This window comes from Chamaea fasciata, unplaced genomic scaffold (genome assembly GCF_029207755.1).
Source record: "Chamaea fasciata isolate MVZ Bird 193981 ecotype frontalis unplaced genomic scaffold, bChaFas1.0.hap1 SCAF_5, whole genome shotgun sequence".
NCBI lineage: Eukaryota > Metazoa > Chordata > Aves > Passeriformes > Sylviidae > Chamaea > Chamaea fasciata.
This window is the reverse complement of record NW_027094090.1, coordinates 31043371-31063323: the sequence shown is the minus strand read 5'-3', so window position 1 is coordinate 31063323 and position 19953 is coordinate 31043371. Positions and strand designations below refer to the sequence as shown.

General features: G+C 37.7%; 1 protein-coding gene across 1 annotated transcript; it reads left to right on the top strand.

The window, feature by feature from the left end:
* The first annotated feature begins 31 nt into the window (after positions 1 to 31).
* Positions 32 to 19182, top strand: RPAP3 (RNA polymerase II associated protein 3). The gene is made up of 17 exons (XM_066183145.1): positions 32 to 110; positions 2105 to 2263; positions 2851 to 2991; positions 3407 to 3529; positions 4704 to 4831; positions 5413 to 5534; positions 5869 to 5939; positions 6955 to 7086; positions 8451 to 8578; positions 10221 to 10342; positions 11772 to 11842; positions 12043 to 12159; positions 13911 to 14119; positions 15251 to 15446; positions 16059 to 16156; positions 17514 to 17614; positions 18686 to 19182. Exons 2-17 carry the CDS (start codon positions 2108 to 2110, stop codon positions 18775 to 18777), a joined length of 2007 nt encoding a protein of 668 aa, XP_066039242.1. The 5' UTR covers positions 32 to 110; positions 2105 to 2107; the 3' UTR covers positions 18778 to 19182.
* The last annotated feature ends 771 nt before the right edge of the window (positions 19183 to 19953 follow it).

Genomic DNA, 19953 nt, shown 5'->3' with positions numbered 1-19953 from the left:
GGGCCGCGCGCGCAGGCGCTGTGACCTCCAGGCGCCGGGGGCCGCGCTGCACGCTGGGAGTGGCTGGGCCGCGCGGGCGGCGGTGGCCGGAGGGGCTGCGCGTGGCGCAGGTGAGGCCGCGGCGGGACGGGACGGGACGGGACGGGACGGGACGGGTCGGGTCGGGACGGGTCGGGACGGGACGGGTCGGGACGGGACGGGACGGGTCGGGACGGGACGGGACGGGTCGGGACGGGACGGGTCGGGACGGGACGGGTCGGGACGGGACGGGACGGGACGGGACGGGACGGGACGGGACGGGACGGGACGGGACGAGACGAGTGTGCGGTGCCCTGGCGGCGCCGACCCGCAGCCGCATCCCCCCTGTGGTCCACGGGCGGCTTGGCCGCGCGAGGTAGTGAGGCGGAGCACGCCCTGATGGAGCCAAGGCCTCGCTTGCAGCTTGCGGGTGCTGAGGCTCCAAGGGGCTGCTCTGCCTCGGCGCCTCCTGCGGCGCGGCCTCGGGGCCCGCTCCAGGGCGGGCCTGGGCTGCCGCTCCAAGGGAACCGCTGGAACCAGCAGCCTTCGGGTGTTGGAAGGGCTCAGTGTTGAGTCTGGAATAAAAGTGCCCTGAGGGGTGTAAGAGCTGTGCCGCAGACGCCGCTGTCAGTGCGGGGGTTAAGGTCGTTGCTAAGTTGTATGCGGCTAGTGTGTAACGGAGCTGTGTGACTTTACATACTTGAGCTGGGTGCTTTAGAGTGGCGGAGAACAAACAGCCAGGTTTCATGTTAGATTTTCGCATGCGTGAGAAAACTGTTTTAGTCAGAGATAGGGAAAAGTTCAGCAGATTACAAGGGGGGTTTTTGCGTCTTTTAAAGTTTCTTGTTCTAGCTCCCTGGAAATGCTAGGCTGCATGGAATATGTGATGTGTCCATGCCCAAGTTGCACGAAATTAAGAGTGAATATTGCAGTGGTAATTTGGTATGGGATAGCAGTTGAAAGTGGCAAAAAACACAGTAAGCTCCTTAATTGGAAATGTGACGAAAGCTATATATTTTTGGGTTCACTCACACTGAAAGTTTCTTTCTGTTTTGTTTCAAATAGACTTAATAATACGTGGCTCGGGATAATAATGGCAGCACTTGTGTATGAGCTAGGGAGAAACACAACTACTGGATGAGGGTATCTGCTCAGCTGCTTACTCCTGAGCATGTAAAAACATTTCTGCTTTGGTAGCATTAGTTCACTAATAATCATGCAGCATGTTTTTCCATCTCTTTGAGACCCTTGTCTGTAATTATCTACAGCACATTGTACCACAGAAATCATTAGCTTTGTTTGGCTCATAAATGTTGATATTGTTGTGCTACTAGGTTATTGCCCAGGTGTTAAAAATAATGTTAAATAAAGCATGTTAAATAGCCTAGACCTTTTTCTTCCTTAAAAACTTTATGTGTAGTATCTCTGCAAATAGTTTATTTATACTTCCATGAAGCTTGTAACAGATCCAGAAGCTTGCAGAGGTTATTGTTAGCAACCGTTCATAACTTTGTCTAAGTTTGTGTTTAGCTTATCATGAGTTACTTAATCATGATTGTTTTCAAAACATGTTTGCTTAGTCCTTTCAGATTTTTGTGCCACGAACTGTACAAGTGTGGGGTTTCTTTCTGAATTGTAACCATTGTTTTAAGGTTACTTTTTAATTGTTACTTGAATATTTTTGTGATAATTAAACTTCTTTCAGTTAAGACGACAAAATTGAGACAACGAAATTTATTAAGATAGTCAAGTGTTAATAATTATTAAACAGTGTTTCAGGAACTTGCTTGCAATTTCAGGGCTACCATTGACTTGTTGGATGCTTTAACTCATATTTAGTTTAGAAAACATGAATTGCTGTTTTTTATGATATACTTTGTTTTATCTGAATAATATGGCTTCCTTTCATTTTTTCAGAGACATTTAAATTGTGTTTCTTTTTAGTCTCTTAGTGTTTAATGTTTATACCATGCTATTGGGAAGTCTGACTGGCATAAGAGTCAGACTTCTTAATTCTGAAGTAGCTAACTTCCTTCACTACATGCTTCCAACTTTCTAGAAGCCTTTTTTCCTCAAATTTTGACAGATTATGATGAGTGCACCAAGTAAAGCGATAGAACTGCAGCTGCAAGTGAAGCAAAATGCTGAAGAGCTGCAGGATTTTATGAGAGAATTGGAGAGCTGGGAAAAAGATATAAAAGAAGTGGATTCTGAACTCAGGAAACAGAGTGGGGTCCCAGAAGAGGTAAAAAAACATGAGACCAGAGTCAACTCAGCTATTCATACTGTGATAGTGTTTATAATAATTATGTTTTGCATTAGCAAAATTACATTTGTTGGCTTAAAATATCTGAGTAGAAGGTATGAACTAACCTATGATGTGTTCTTCACCTGAAGTAAACCAGAGATTGCTCCATAAACTGTACTACCAACAGAGCTGTGGGGCAGTAGCCTCTGAAGGTGATGAGGCCAGTATATTTTTTATCAGTTCTGGGTAGATCTGTGAAAGTATTTGCTTGCAGCATCAGTATTCCTAATTTACTGCTGACATTTAGTATATTGAAGTGATTCTTCAGTGATACTCTGGAGAGAGTTGTCTTCTAAAACTCAGTTTCATATCATACATGTAATATTTTCTGTTATGTGTTGAAAGAGTTGTGCTTGTTATTCTTAGTGGTTTTGTAGAGCTCATGAGAACAGCTTGGTGGATGGATTTTTAAAATAAAACTAGCCACTTGATAGATACACTGTCTGGATACATATGCTGTACATTCTTCAGTGCAAGTGATTTTCACACATCTGTTTTATAATAATTTACTTAATTAAATTTAGAACTTGCCACCAATTCGAAACAAGGCTTTTAAGAAAAAGAAGAAAAGCCAAAATAAAGTCCCTTCCAAGATAACCTCTGAGGAAAACAAGAAAAACAAGATCAAGTCTTATGATTATGAAGCATGGGGAAAACTTGATGTGGTGAGTCTTAAGATTTGCTTTGTTGTTTTGAGTCTTGTCTCCAGTTGATTCTGTGTTAAATAAGATTTTGTTACAGTGCTGAGAATTCAGTCCACCTGTCAGTGTCTTACTGTGTTGGGTACTGTATGAACGTGGGGTCGCTTTCTCCCAGAAAGATTACACATTTAATATTTGGAATATTGATAAAAACTTGGTTTTCTACTGACTGTGCTTTCATCCAGCAGATTGAATTTGAGTTTAAGGGGAAAAATACTGTTTTAACAAAGGCCTATTAAAATGTCATAATTATAGTAGAATATAAGACTAAACACAACTGTCAGTATGTAGAAGACACATTAATAAAGTCTTGCTTGTATTATTTTGTAGTGTTAAATTATAATGCAGCCAACAGTTTGGGGTTTTTTTCTGATTCCAGGATAAAATACTTGAAGAACTTGATAAAGAAGATAGTACTCATGATTCTGTATCTCCAGAATCAGACTCTGAAGAAGATGGAATTCATGTAGATGCTGAAAAGGCTCTTGCAGAGAAGGAAAAGGTTATACAATTATAGATGTTTATTATTGGTGAAGTAGTAATTTGGGTACAGGAGTATTTGAGTACACTGAGACCACACATCTGGTAAAATAATTGCTTATTTGGAAGTCTTTCTGTCTGCTTCCCTGCCCACTATTCCAAAATAGAGAATTCTCACTGCAGTTCTATTCCTTCTAATTGTCAGTAGCAGCAAGCCTGGCAGATTCTAATTAACACATGCTTGCGATGACAAATGTGTTGGTGATGTTTTGCTTTGAGAACTTGAATGGCTGTATAGAATTGCTATATAGAGCAGACTGTTTTTTACCAGAACACAACATCTGAGTGCCCCAAACTAAATCCACAAGACCTTAAAAATCTTCCCTTTGTGATGCCAGTGCATCTGGAAATGATGGGTGAACTGCTTTGCAAGTTCATACTGGTCCAGTTTTACCTAGTAGGGTGGGATGTAGAGAGAGGTCTATCTCAGGCTTCATTGCCATGAGAAAGAGACTAAGTTGTGTAGCAGCTTCTGTGTTTTTCATAGACTTCTTTGTTTGCAAGCAATCACCTAACCCATCTGTCAGTCAGTATTGACTTCAGTAGTTTTAGCTTTAGTTTGGGTTTTTGTGGGATTGGTGGGTTGGTTGTTTTAAATTGTATATGTGGATGATGTTTGTGTTGTATTCCTGCTGCTGTGAGAATTCCTTGACATGTAATCTGCAGTCTACACTGAGAAGTTAAGAAATCTTTGGCTGTTATTATCTTGGTTGCAGTGAGGTCATTGAGGGTGCATGAGATAAAAGTTGTGTCCCAGAGGAGGCAGAAGTGAGAATGTTGATTTGGAAAGCAAAAATGCCAAACCTAGTTACTAAAAACTTAAAAAAAAAAAAACACATTCAGTAATTTAAGTAGCTATGTGCATGCTTGTTACAGGTTTCTGGAAATGACCTAGAGATACTGAAAATGAGTATTTTATAGACCCGTGTTATAGAATATTTAATGAAAAACATTTAATGTGGTGCATTTAATATATTAGTTAGAAGGCATATTTCATGGTAAAGCAGTACTTCATGAGAAATTTTGAACAAAAAATATTTAACATTTCTAAAATACTTCTATTTTTTAGGTTTTTAATCAGCAATGTGTCTGCCAATGTACAGTAACTTGCTGAAAATGCTTTTTTCTATTCACAGGGTAATAACTACTTTAAACAAGGAAACTTTGATGAAGCTATACAATGCTATACTAGAGGGATGCATTCTGATCCATACAATCCAGTATTGCCCACAAACAGAGCATCAGCTTTTTATAGAATGAAAAAGTAAGACTTGCATTGTTAAATCTGTTGTATTTTCATAATTTAAATGCTACCTTCAGATTTTTGGTCTACTTTTAATTCTTGATTAAATTCTGCATCATGCTGTGATGCAGTCTGTGTAAGGTCATTGTTGCAACCTGCCATCCAGTTTCAAAGCAAAATAGGAATGGCCAAGAGAAGCAATCTGGTAGTCTCCCTCATCAATTTTTCCTTGGCTTGCACACTTGCAGTTCACCACCTCATGTGTTACAGTGTAAAATTTGAAGAAAAAAGAGGAAGAGAGAGTTAAATTGCCTTTCAGTGAGCTCTGTTTCTAAGGCTTTGATTAGTTTTAGGTGAAGAAAGGATACAGGGGAGTTGGTCATTCTCTCTGCAGCAGTGGAGATTCTTGACTGCTCTTTTCCTTTCTTGTTTTAATATATTTGGAATCAAGAAATGTGTCAATACTTGGTTTGTGCCCCTTCTGAAGCATGTAAGATTTCCATGTTATCAAGAACTTGGAGAGCCTCAGAGTAAGATAAACTACTGAAGTTTTGGGGTTTGTTACCTGGATGTGTCCAACCTACTCATTTTTTTTTTGATAGGTTTTCTGTTGCAGAGTCTGACTGCAATTTAGCCCTTGCTTTAGATAGAAATTACATAAAGGCTTATGCGAGAAGAGGGGCAGCTCGCTTTGCTTTGAAAAATCTTCAAGGTGCTAAAGAAGGTGGGTCTTTCTTAAATTCTTTGCTTAAAATACATACAAACTTGTGTGATCTGCTTCTTTGATGTAGGAATTTAATTTTCGTTTCCTATAAACAGAGACATGAAATACCATGTTGCATATTCTTCTGGCAAGGTAAAATTCAAGTAGCAAGTCAAATGATAGCAGTAGATGATTTTAGTTCTGGAATAATTCAGCTTTAACTATTTTAGAATAACGTATTCCTTGAAATATCTCAGGCTTCTTGGGTAACTACAAAAAGGTTTATCTCAAAAGAATGCTCTGCTTAGTGGTCTGTGCTTCCTACCTGAAACATATTTTTCTGGTCTTCTGATAGATTATGAAAAAGTTTTGGAGCTGGATGCAAACAACTTTGAAGCAAAAAATGAACTGAAGAAAATTAATCAGGTAATAAGGTTAATAGGCCCTAACATAAATTAATACACTCTGTTTAGTTTATATTTGTGTCAATTTTTATAACAAGAACTGATTCAACAAATTTTCACGTGCTTTTTCTGGCATCTGAAGTTCACTGAGGTCAAAATCTTTAATGGAGTTTCTTTTGAAGAAACTCACACATATGCAGATATCAATGTAAGAGTGGATTGCAGACTGAGACTGCATATGTGCACCATTGGGCATTTTTTGAATTTTTTCTTGTTGTTGGTTGGTTTTCGTTGGTTGGTTGGGTTTTGGTGGGTTGGTTGGTTGATTTTTTTAATTTTGCCCCATTTTCTACCTCCTGTGTTAATGCTTTTTTTAATCATGCTTAGTGCTTTGGTATAAGGTAGCACAGCACATGAGAGAACCTTCATGTTCTCTTGGTCATAATACTGCATTGCTAGCCTGCTTGTAGTCCCACTGGTTGCTGTAGTCAAGCAAACCAGGAAGTTGTTCTAAGAAGAGAACAAAATACTCTAGTGCAAGTTAGATCCCTTTCATGACATGGAGGAGGATTTTAAATTATGATGACCTTTGTAAATATAGGCTCACCTGTCACTTCTGTATGAATTTAGTTACACCTCTTCAACTGTATTTTTGGCAGTGCATGAAAAAAATATTTCAGAATGAAGATGCAGTCTCCAGTAACTGAAGAAATAAATGAAATGTGAATTGGACTGTATACAAAGGTTTTGTTGAAGGTTCCATGAGTCATTTCACACTGTGCTTCAGAAGTTACATACTTTTTATTTACCAAGCATTATTCTGACTTGCAGTCCCTCATACAAATATGTTTTCAAGAAACAATTTCAAATTGTTTTTTAACTGAATCTTCAATTTGCATTTAATTTACAACACAGGCACTTTTGTTAAAAAGCTTGGCAGATTCTCTTGTCTTAAAAGTTTAGAAATGATTGTAATTTATTTTCTGAAAACGTTTAAGTGGGGAAATACTTATTGCAGGGAAAAAATATTTTTACAGGCTCTGTCAGCAAAAGAAAATTCAGAACAGAAAGAGTTTGAAGATGCAGTCAGAACAGGATTAACAGATGAAGAGAAGCAGCGCATTGAAGACCAGCAGCTCAAGCAGAAGGCAATTGCAGAGAAGGATCTGGTAGGTCAGAGGTTCTGGTGGAACAGGAGAAACTTAGCAAAGAAAAGGGTTGTGTTGTGCTATTAGTTAGGAAAATGTATAAATTAAAGCTGATACTGCCTTGAACTTCATACATGGAATGTCCTTGATGTTACCTTAAATGTTTTCCATTTTGGCCTCTAGGAAGGTGAATGGAACAGTGAGTTCTGTTTGGATTTGTCTGGAGGAATAATTATAAAATGTAGCTTTTACAGCCCAAATTGTATATGCAAAATTTCAAATATGTGGTAAGACAACTTGGACTTAAACTGCACTTCACAAAGATCTCATTTCTCCATTATTATAAGTATCTTGATGCTTGCTTGTCCACGGGGAGTTGTGGACTGTTTCTTGTTTTCAAACCTCTGATTACATGATGAGTAGTAGTTATAAAAAGGACTTTGGTGTGCAGGCAACAATGACAGTAAAAATGTATTTCTGGATACACAGTCTTGACTCATGGTTGGCTTATTGATTTGTCCCTCTCATCACTCTTTGAAGAAAAAAATAACATTACCAAGTAAACCAAAATTTTTCTGTTCACTTATCTAGCTATGTAACTTCTGACTTATCATTATTCAGGTTTGCTACACTGGTTGTAAGAAGTAATTAGTCAAGAATGAAGGTATGCATTAAGGAACTAGAGTTTAGGTCTCAGAAGGGAAATTTCAGTCTAGTGCAGTACTTCATTGGCAGCAGAGCTGTCTCACTGCAGGCTTGTTCCTGGTAACATGGATCCTTGTCAAGTCTGCATTATGGCCTTTCTGTCTTTTTGTCAGTCAGTAGAGTAGTAGCATAGAAGATGTGCAGCTTCAAATTAGTATTGAGAAACAAAAGGTAATTTTAGTCCCCCAGAAACAAACAAATAAAAAAGTAATGTAATTTTCTTGTATGGAGCATTAATTAGAAAACAGCAACACCATTTGGACCCAAGTATATTTGAGGATAAGTTTTATGGAGCAGGATAAAGATGAGTATCTTGAAAGAGGAATTGTAAACGTTCAGCTTGTGTTTAAATTCATGAGGTACAGGGTAGGTTATCCTGCACATCAGGCATGGAGTTAACTAACAAGTTGTAGACTTGAAAGTCTGCGTCTGAGCTATGCCCGTAGCAAAGTTTTTCTTATCCTTGAAGTATTAGAGAAAGTATTAAATTACTTCTTGTATTCTGCCTCCAAACTTAGATGGGAAGAAATGTGCCGTAACTGTCTGTCCTGATGTGGGTGTCCTTTGCGATTCATCTTCATAATGTTGTGACCCTCTCTGCAAAAAAGGATAAGAGAAAGTTCATTGCACTAGATTTTTCTTAATGCTGGTTTGTTTTTTTTCTGACCTCAATATTCCAGGGTAATGGTTATTTCAAAGAAGGGAAGTACGAGGCTGCAATAGAATGTTACACCCGTGGTATTGCAGCAGATGGCACCAATGCGCTACTGCCAGCTAACAGAGCCATGGCCTACCTAAAGATTGAGAAGTAAGTGGAATTTCACACGCTGTATTGTTTGTTTGTTGTAAATCAGGAAGAATAATGATCCAGCCGATTTTTACTCAAGTTGAATTACTGTCACTCCTTATTTTTGTTAGAATTCAGTATAGAATAAATCACATTGAAAGCAGTAAAGGAGAGGGAACAAATCTGTATGCGTGGTCTTGAAACGCAATTTGTAGGAAGCAAATTCTGAGAGTAAAATAGCACCAGTATGAAAGAATGGTTTCTGAGGTTGGATTTTTGTTATTTTATGTGTGCAAAATTCAGATATTCACTTTTCTGAAATGAACTGCCCAAAGCTTTGTCTTTGACTATGAAACCCAATCAGCTACAAAATGTTATACTGTGTAAAGAAGTGGATTATAACTTCTGACTTTGGAGGAAATGAATAAAAGCTTTTCCTGGAAATTGTTACCTTTTAAAAATGTTTTTTTTTTTTTTTTTTAACTTCACTGATAGAGGCCTATATGTGTTGCTTGTTTATTTTAATTAAGTTTTATGCAAATAACCCAGAAACTGTAGGGAAATTCATGCTTTCCAGCAAATTAGATAAGTTCCATATGGACAGTTTTTAGGCGTGAACTTCTTTTGACTCTGTGATGGTGTGGTAATTTTAAACTTGTAAATTGGTAGCATGAGAAGCAGAGAGCAGAGTGTTTTGTTGGTCGTCTGTTTTAATGTGACATGGCTCAGTATCTGTAGAGACAGTATATTGGTCTCCAATTAGGGTAAGATGGGTTGCATGGATAGTATTTCTGACACAACACTTGTAATTTAAAGGACATCAGAGTGTAAATAATCTTCTGTGAGATTCAGAGGAAGCAATACTTCAATTGAATGACCAAGCAAGAAAATTGATTCCATATGATAAATCTTGTATCCTGGGTCTTTACATTTGAAAGAGGACCAAACATAAAATGCAACAAAAGCCCATTGGTATTTTTACAAACTACTAGTACTGATGAGAACAGCCAAATAAAATTAATTTGCATAAATTTAATGATAGTTTGAACGTGGAGAAGAGGAATGAATGAAAATATTTTAATAAGCACATGGTGGAATCATGATCTAATGTAACAATATAAACGGGATGAGGAAATTTAATCTTAAAATGAAGCAAATGACATTAATGCAAGGATATTCTGAGTTCTCATTCTGAAATAGTTAAGGACAAGTCGCAGAATTCAGAATGTAAAGAAATTTATTCTCATGCATACATGCTTCTCCTCGCTGGTACGTTTTCTTTGTTTGTAATGGTATTTCTGATTTTCAGAAGTACAAAGCCATGGTACTAACTTTGATTTTAAGGCTGTTAGTGAATTTTTAAAGAAGACTCTGCTCTGACAAGCTTTAAGTGTTTTTTTCTTCTTTACAGAGGATGTGAATTTTTGTAAGGCTAGAAAGAGTCTGCACTTCATTATGAGATACCAAAAGATACAGCTTAAATTTCAAGGTGCTGAGAAAACATATTTTATGGGAGTTTTTTAATTCACATTTTAGCTCAGTGATATGTTTATGTATGTAGGTAATGATATTCTATATTTTAATTAGTTTGGGTAGCTCTGTCTTTTCAGTTGAAACTGCCTCTTGAAACTGATTATTAATTTTGTACTATACTTTTGCTGAGGTACAAAGAGGCAGAAGATGACTGCACACAAGCTCTGCTCTTAGATGCTTCCTATTCTAAAGCTTTTGCCAGAAGAGGAGCTGCCAGAGTTGCTCTCGGAAAGCTAAAGGAAGCTGTTCAAGGTATGATTTTGAATTAGCCTAAATGTGGTAGGTAAGAGATCAGTATAAGTACATCCTGGTCTTTTTTTGTTCTGTCTTACTGAGATTATCAGTACAAAAGTTAAGAATTAAGCGGTTTATGTTGGATTTCACTGAGTATGTATAAAAACTCTTGAGTTGGTGCCCACATAATGGGAAGAGAGTTTTGTGTGAAATTACAGCTGTTGCTGTTTGTGATAAGTAGTAAGAAATAGTTTGACAAGTTCTTTGAAAAGGTAGGTCGTGATATAGGTATTACGATGATTTATAAGGGGACGGTGAGGTAGATTGAGAACTGGCTGACAAACAGAACCCAGATGGTTAATCAGTGACAGGCCTCCAACTTGACACAGGGTCTAATTGGAGGCCTGTCACTCAAGGTTCAATCCTGGGCCCATTGTGGTTTAACTTCTTCATCAGTGACTTGATGAAGAGGCAGATGGCTTCTCAGCAAGTTGAGTGATGACACAAAGCTTGGAGAAGCCCAGAGGGGCTGTGTTCCTTCCAGAAGGATCTTGACAGATTGGAGAGAAAAGGCATATGCAGGGTCTTGCACGTGGGGAAGAATAACCCCTGCACCAGGACAGGCTTGGGGCACAGGCTTGGGGCACAGGCTTGGGGCTGACCTGCCGGGAGAAGGACCTGGTGGACAACGAGCTGTCCATGAGCCAGCAGTGCCCTTGTGGCCAGGAGGGCCAGTGGGATCCTGGGCTGCATTAGGAAGACCATTCCCAGCAGGGGCAGGGAGGTGATCCTGCCCCTCCACTCAGCCCTGGTGAGGCACATCTGGAGTGCTGTGTCCAGTTCTGGGCTCCTCAGTGCAAGAGAGACATGAAGCTCCTGGAGTGGGTCCTACAGAGGGTGACAAAGATGATCAGAAGACTGGAGCATCTCTCTTATGGGGAAAGGCTGAGCGAGCTGTGGCTGTTCAGTCTTGAGAAGAGATGACTGAGGGGTGACCTCGCCAGTGTCTATCACCAATGTCTATCTGAAGGGATGGTGTCAAGAGGAAGGAGTCAGGCTCTGCTTGGGGGTTCCAAGCAGTAGGGCAAGAGGCAATGGGCAGAAACTGATGCACAGGGAGTTCCACTTGAGTGTGAGGAAGAACTTCTTTACTGTGGAGGTGGTCAAGCACTGGAACAGAATGCCCAGAGAGATTGTGGAGTCTCCCTTGCTGGAGATATTCAATAACTGTTGGGATGCAGTCCTATGCATTGCACTCCAGGATGACCCTGCTTGAGAAGGGAGGTTGGACCAGATGACCCACTGGCCTTCCAACCTTGCCCATTCTGTTACTTACCTGCCTTTAATTATTTTTAGAGCTCTGAAAGGAAAATAGAAGGTTTAAAAATCTGCCACGTGTATGTTGTAACTTGAAATATCTACTGTTTATGTGTTGTTTTCCACTCAGATTTTGAAGCTGTTCTGAAGCTGGAACCTGGAAATAAACAAGCAATAAATGAACTCACAAAAATAAGGAATGTATGTATGCTTATTTGGGTACAGTGGGGTTTTGTTTGTTTGGGAGTTTTCTGTAAGGCTATAGTACTAGAAGGTTTTTATTCTTTATTGCGTTATTTTTAACATACCTTATATTCATTCTTTATTACATTATCTCTAGCGTACCTTGTATTTATTCATGAAACACCTGATCTTTTGGACAACTTGCCATTGTTTTTTAGGAATTAGCTGAGAAAGAGCAGCGGACTCACCAAGAATATCCTGCAATATTGATTAAAGAAGAGGAAATTAAAAATATAGTGAAAATGATTGATAATCCATTACAGATTAAATCAACAGTAAGTTGTTATGTGAATTGCTTTCTATAAGGATGGGAAAAGTAGAGCTTAGAGTTAAAATCTATATTTTATATTGTAAACTAACCCCTGATGGATAGCCTTGCCCGTGGAAAGCCAAATATTTATAAATTTAATCTTTTGATGTTTTCCAAGAACATACACAGACATGGAAATGCTGAAGTTGACAGGCATGGTGGTGTAAGCATTCAGGCTGCAGTACCATGCTTAGCAAACGTGGTGTATGCATACATTTATAATGTGGAATAGGCAGGCAGCCACAAAACCCTGTCTTGTGCCTATAGTAACATTGCAGCTGAGAGTGAATGGGAGAGAGTTGTGAAGCTCTGGGTTACCTTTCCTTCATTTCTACTGCTGTTTGCAGTTTTTACAGCAGCCATGGTGGTTATAAGACGTGTTGCCTACTTTTATCATAGGCTGCTGTCACGTAGAGCTGCTTTCCAAAGAGCTTTGAGCGTGTGTTTTCATCCATATAAACTGCAGGACAGCTGGATATTGGTTTTCAATAAGCAATATATTTGGACTATGAATTATCAGTGGTTATAGTCAGATGAATGAGTTATAGATGAAAAAATATAATACCAACTTTCTTTGTGTATTAGGCTTCCTCTTTTAGTACATTTATTCTTCATACATTCAGCAATGAGTTGTGTAAGTACAAAGAGTGCTCATATTTTGTATGTGTATGCTCTGATGCTATATGAAAACCTTTGTTTGCCCTCATAAATAATATAACTCAGGTGGGTAGTTTTAATAGAAAATGTGTGATTATCTTGATCCTTTTGGAGGGGAGAGTATTATGTCCTCTCTGTAACTAGAAACATTATTTCTTTAAACCTAAATGAATTTATTGTGAAGTAGCTGAAATACTGTAGTCAGTTGCATTTATTAAGCGTTCTCTTTGGCTGCTAAATTAAGTGAAGATGCTAGGTTGGTTGTATCCCTCTTGTTATTCTGTTGAGGTAGAATAAGTGTAGCTGAAACATCTGCGCTTTTAGTAGTGCCATTTCCTAGAAGTCTAAATTGTTGAGTATGTTTAATCATATGCATTTGCCTCTTTCTAGAGCAATGCATTCTCTGTTCTTGTTCAGGAAATGAAGTTCTAAAGTAAGAAGTGTTGAGAGCTTTTTTTCTAAGACCTGTGATTGTGGCACTGGGTGATGGTAAAAAATGAGATCATGCAGAGATTAAATAAACTGAAGTATTTTAGCATATGGTGGAATTACATATCTTAAGATGTATGTAATTTGGTCAGTCAGCAAAGTTGAGTTACAGGTATTTATTATGTCAAAATTGTAAGTTGTGGGCCAAGGCCTGTGTTGTTTGATTATTTTTTTTTCTTTTGCTTAATTACAAAGCTTGACCACATAATGGGGCAAAGTATATGATAGACCTTGCCTATTCAACTTTAGTGGAGAGAAAAGTACACATTTTTTTAATTATTACTGGGAAAACAGACTGCATACGAAGATCTGCTGGGGTAAGGATGTACTGGTTTATGAGGGTAAAGCAATAAAAATCATAAAAAGCAATAAAATATCTCAGGCTTCATGTGGAGTTTTATGGTTTCCTGGTTTTGCTATTTACCTTTATGCAAAGTTTCCTCTCTGTGCACCACTGCAGAGGTAACTGGTTATCATACAATTATTTTAAATTACACACAGCTGTGTCTGGCATCTGTTCAAACACTTATGTTGAGCCCACGTGTGACATGAGGTCTGTGCTCTGTTTAGAAGCCATTGCGAAGAATAGAGATTGAAGAAATTGATGATGATACATCAGATGGTGACTTGCCCAGCACTACTTTAGTCAATAACTGGAGGAATTCAGTGAGTGTTGAAGAAAAAGAAACTCTGGATCAGGATGATCTGTTGACTACAGTTGATATTCCAAAAGCAAAGCACTTGAAAATAGAAGAAATCAGTGATGCATCACTAGTACAGTAAGTGTAATAATTCTGATCCTCTTTTAAAAAGGTAAATGTAGTTGAAATGTAATCTTCATTTCCAGACGTCTGCATGTGGTGAGCTGTTGAAGATCCTTTGGAGAATCTAAAGTAAAAAGGAAATGTTGAAAGAAACTGCACATCTGCCTCTTCAACCACACAGTGGTTGAGACATGTATGATCTATTTAGTGTCAGATGGAAAACTCAGTCTTATATTGCAAATACAAAGGAATTCATATTTCCCTGCATACTGTACTGTTTCTTGCTTGAGCACTCCATCTTCCCTAGCTGTTTTTACAACTTCTATTTGTAGTTTTTTAGAAGACATTTTGATTAGAGTTCAGGCATTCTTTGTACTCCAGTTGTGTGAGAGAAGAGGAACATATGAGTGTCACCACTATTCCTCTGCTGAGGCAGGTGGTAGCTTCAGATGTGTTCAGTTTCTATGTCACACTGTGTTACTTAGGCAAACTCAAGTCTCTCTTGCTGAAACCAGGCTGAAGTACAGAGCCGTTATCCTTGCACGGTCTTAGAACTCGTTGTCCACTGCATTGACACTGCCTCATTCTGATAATATAAAGAATCCTTACCGAAGAATTTTTGTGAGAAACACTGGTCCCACCCACCTTTTCTAGCTCAGTTAGATGGATTTACTGTGAAGTGTTGAAGAAAAAAGTATATTCTTAGCCATTTCTTAATTTCTGAAAAATCAATGGACTTAAAGGACAAATTATAGGACAAAAAATAGATTTACTCATTTAAGTGTTGAAACTGATTTATCTGTTTGACATTGTTACTGTTTTGCATTATGAAATTGCAGAAAAAGTGGTTTGGGGTTTTTTTTGGCAGGTGTATATGAGAGAAACATACTATAAAATGCTGTTACTTCCAAATACAAAGTTGAGAGAGGCTGAGTGTATTTAAGTATTTGCAGATGTGGATTTTTAGAAAAGGTGAATCGGATATAATTTTAAATTAATTTTAAAATAAGCTACACTAAAGCACATTCTTTTTAAAAGAGTTTTCAGTATTTTAGCTTTTAGTAAATGGAAAGATCTCCAGATAGGTCTCACTGTAGAATTTCCTTAAAAGTTGATTTGATTATGTGTTTCAAAATCCCTTTGCAGGCTGCCTGTAAATGTGAAAGGTAATTCATCAACATTGCGTCCATCTTTTCCTGAAAGCAAACAGAGAGAAAAAAACATCAGAAGGTCATTTATGTCTGCTTCTCCAGTTCCTCCCATTCCTGCAAATTCTTTCCAGCTTGAATCTGACTTCAGGAAGTTGAAAGACTACCCCGAAAACATGTACTTGTACCTGAAGGTATGAAACAGGGTGTCAACAGTGTTTAGACAACTTCTTCAACATCAGTTGAAGAAACAGTACTCTTACTGGAAGGGATAGCTATGTTTAGAGTGTCTCAGGTGTACAACAGTCCCTTTTCTTAATTGTCTTCACATAACAATAAGTAGTCTTATGTGCATTTTGAGTTTTTCTTCTTTTGCATCCTTTTATTTAAGTACAGCCTCTGCATTTTTTAAAAAAATATAGGCCCTTGTTCTTTAGACTTAAATACATTAATAGCTCTACTAAATACTAATTCTTCAACTGAGTACTTCTAGGGTAATTAGAGGTAGCAACGTTTTTAAACTGAGAAAATGCTTGAAACAGCAGTCTACTTAATGTGTACTTTTACTTACATATATTTTGAAAAAAAAATCACTTAGAATTTTTAAGAGAAGTTAGAAATTGCTGTTACCAAAAAAACCCAAACAAACAAGCAAAATTTGTTGTTTGATATCAAATTGTGGGATTTGGTTTTTTTGCCTTCATGCACTTCAGCATTGTCCATGTCCTTCTAAAAATGCACATGTAATTCTCACGACTCAGTTGTATTTTTTGTTTTAAAATAAACTTTTTTAAATTTTTCCATAGCAAATAGAACCCTCGCTTTATGCAAAGCTGTTTCAGAAGTCCTTAGATCCAGACTTGTTTAACCAGATCCTGAAAATTCTACATGACTTCTACATTGAGTAAGTTTAACTCCTCCTTTGTTTTACATTGCTTATTGCTGTTCTGAAAGGTTTGGGGGGATTTTTTTGGTAGGGGAAGGTTGGTTTTTTGTTTTGTGTTTGGGGGTTTTTTATGTTCTCTCTAGTCCCAACCTCGGGCTTACAAAATTATTTCCAGCACACAGCATTATATGAACATAATTAAATCATTGGAATTACTCAATAGTTGCTTCTTAAGAAGTGAAACTCAAACATCAAGGTAGAAAAGAAGTGAAAAAACGCTTTTACTGAGTGTTGTTGAATTGTGCTTTATTGAAGAGCACCAGAAACTCGCATTATTCTGTATGAAATAACTTTTGTTCATATTACTGTGTGCGTATTCTGAGAGCACATAGAATTGCACGTTGTCCTCTATTTTACCTTTCTAAAGCTGAGAAATTCAGAGGGCTTTGGTTTTATGCCATGCTTATTGTGACACATTCAGACTTAATTATCTGCTAGCATTTTACAGTTGCCTGTAGCAAATGTGTGTTGGAGACTGAGGTTCTGATAAGACAGGACCTGACAAGTTATTTTTGAATTTCCATTCATGCTGCCATTTGAGTCCTAAAGTTCGTTTTGTCTGTCAGAGGCAGTGCACTGCTTTTCTGAATTACACTGCCTGAGAAGCACACTCGATGCTTTTTGGTGTTTTTTTATGGAGATAAGCAAGCATAAATCAATGTTTGCCTTTCCCTTGGTTTCCTTAAAAAGTAAAATACCCATCAAATGGGTGAAAATGCTGTCCTAGAGATACAGTCCTGCATTTGGTGATAGAATGTAAAAAGGAAGCTGAAATTGTTTGCTGGTAAGAGTAAGATATCTCCCTCCAAAAGAAGTGCGAAGTTATGAAAGAAAAACACTATTTGTTAGTATTTGTAACAGAGGCAGTGCCTGTTTACTGTTGACCAGGAAAATGTAACATAAACACAATCTAGGAATTTTTTGTGTGGATGAAAATTAAAGCAGCTGTAATTGGCTCAGCTTTTGAAAGGGCTTCCTATGGCCACAGATGCTGCTTCCTTTCACAGTACCTGATACATATAAAAGTAGTGATGTTACAGCCAGGTGTGAGCATTAAATCGTGCAGTAGGTATTCTGTACGTGACCAGGAGTCAGTTTGCATCAGTCTGGGTTTTTATATTTCTTCACTCTTGCTCAGTAGAACAATAATAACTCCATAAAGGTTTCTGGATATTGACTTTTTGCTTTGTGAATGGACAAATGAACAAGAAAGATATAAAGATAGGGAATAGGAAAGGGAAGGGAATTCTATTGCAGCTACTGAATATTTCTAATCAACAGTGGTTATTTTTACACTTGTAATAATCTTCTTCAGGAAAGAGGACCCGTTGCTCATCCTTGAAATCCTCCAGAGGCTCTCTGAATTAAAAAGATTTGATATGGCAGTAATGTTTATGTCAGGTTCAGAAAAAAAAAGTAAGTAATTTGGTAGTGTCTTTGTAAACTTACTTTGTGATACTGTAGAATCTGGCAAAAAATATGTAAAACTTAGCACTGTTCTTGTTTATTGCATGTAATAATCACTTTTGTTGTCTAGCTTTTTATTGTTCTAGAAGTTAATATGAATGTCATGTAATTTTTCGTAGTTCTTTGACTCCTTATTTATTGTTTAGGCTAGAAAACTACAGCTAAATCCTCTTAATCAGTAATACCACTGTGTTTTATTCTGATAACATAAGCTTTGCCAGCTTGTCAATTTGTAGCTGGTAATGTTACAAATCTATGAATTTGTATGAAATCCTACATCTGAGATCCAAAGTATCCAGACTATACAGTTTCCACTATTTACAACTATTTCTTGGCAAATCTTGACTTTTTTGTTGGCAAAAGAATGCAGACATCTCTAAAGCACTCAGCCTGGTTGTCTATCCTGTCCTGGAGGCATCACTCACATTAGTTTGCAATTTGTGTTGACGCTGGGTTGAATTCATACTTTATAAAAGCGGGGTTTGTGTCAGACTTTTTTCTTTATTTAGCACACCAGACAGACTATGTAACAGTGAGGCACAAGCAAAACGTTTCTCTGGAACCTTGTAAATTTAAATTTGCTATCTACAGTGGAGTTTCACTAATAACCATTATACTATAAAATTTTTGAAATGTGAATCTCCTTAAAATGACTTACTGAAGTGCAGTGCCTCTTACGAATGGCATTCACGCCTTTACCTGATGTAAGGTTTATCTGCCACTGGCATTAACATTTGTCTTCTGCATGTAGTGGCATAGTGTCAAGATAGTAAAGAAAAGCTGTGTGTTGCCTGGATTATGCACTTTTAAGGAAGTGTTGTTAGGCAGCTCCTGGGCATTGAAACAAAGTGAGAGTTTTGCTTTGCTACTTTTGTTCATCCTCCCAGTAGTTTAAAAATGTATTTGTATTTCAACTGTATAATCCATATGCCCCTTACTCTCACCAAGGAAAGAATTGGGCTAATTTACGTTAAGAGTGTGAATCACAAAAACGATTCACGTTGGGATTTTGTTTTTCAGTTACACAGGTATTATTCAATCATGTGAACCACATGGGATTAAAAGATGCTTCAGTTGAAGAATTGGAGAAGAAATACGGCATTTTCTCTTAGCAAGATGGCTGACATAAATGTCTGGATTTGCACCTTTTTTCTTGTGGAAATTAGCTAAGAAGGCTATAACGACTGCAATTTTGTTGCTTTGTATAAATAATGAAACTCTTAACTTAGGTTAGCCAAATGGCAAGTGCCTGAAGAGATCATTACTTAGTTCTGCAGTACGCTTGTTTTCCAGTACCTGAAACAATATGGAGCTACATTTTCTTCAGTGAAATCTGTTTTCCTGAAAAACAGTTGAGCAGATTGTCATTCAGGATCTGGATTGTAGATAGCGATCTTCGTTAAAAGGAAAGAAATATTTATAAACATGTCTTTGGTAAGAATCGATGTCTGTATATTAGAATTATGCATGGGGTTTTTTTATTTTAGAAAATAAACTGACTGTTGAATTAAAGATACTATATTTTTAAGGATTTTTTTTAAGGTGCCTAAATTGCTCTTCTGTAAAGATCCATCACATCAGAACAAACCTGCAGTATGATGGCAACAAAATTCCAGAATTTTAACTTGGGTTTATCTAAAAGTGGAGTTTTAGCATTGGTAGCTGAGAACCTCTGAAGTTATTCCTGTGAATCTCAACTGTAATTGCAGAATAGAAGAAAGACAAATACTGTAGAATTAAACTGAAAGTTTAAAGAAAAACACTTTCCGTCTTCTTTCAAGAGTACTTTTAAAACAATCTGGTGAAAGTTCATCCTGTTGGGTCAGTTGTTCTTTACTGTGTAAACCCCTTAAGATGACTCAGGAGGCTAAGCAAAATACCTCAGAACAGTAGAAGGTGGCAAAAGCATGAAATTAACTGAAATTCTGAGATAAGAGTGAGCATGAGGCATAGTAAATTACTTGTACTGCTCACGTGACCAGGAGGAAATAACAGCACTTGTCAAGTGTACTCTTGACTGTAGTATCCAAGTGGTGGTGTAAGATTATCTGCTGGCTCTTCCATCCTACACATGCTAATATCCTGCCAGTTTGCTTTCATCCTGATTCCGCCCTTGTGCTGTACTGATGCTTCTCTGAAAGTTTTGGGTTGGTAGCTGTGCAGTTATTCAGAAGAATGATTAAATAGCTATAGAAATCAAAAAGGCCTCATATTCCCAACGTGGATTAGTAGGAAAAAGTGTAAATGTTGTTTTCTATTAGTCAGTATTAGAAAACTAATTTCAAAAC

Excerpts from the sequence above, each read along its gene's own strand:
- RPAP3 (XM_066183145.1), top strand. The coding sequence starts at position 2,108 with ATGATGAGTGCACCAAGTAAAGCGATAGAACTGCAGCTGCAAGTGAAG. Across the intron at positions 2,264-2,850 it reads AGAGTGGGGTCCCAGAAGAG|AACTTGCCACCAATTCGAAA; the intron begins GTAAAAAAACAT and ends AATTAAATTTAG. Across the intron at positions 14,120-15,250 it reads AGTGATGCATCACTAGTACA|GCTGCCTGTAAATGTGAAAG; the intron begins GTAAGTGTAATA and ends ATCCCTTTGCAG.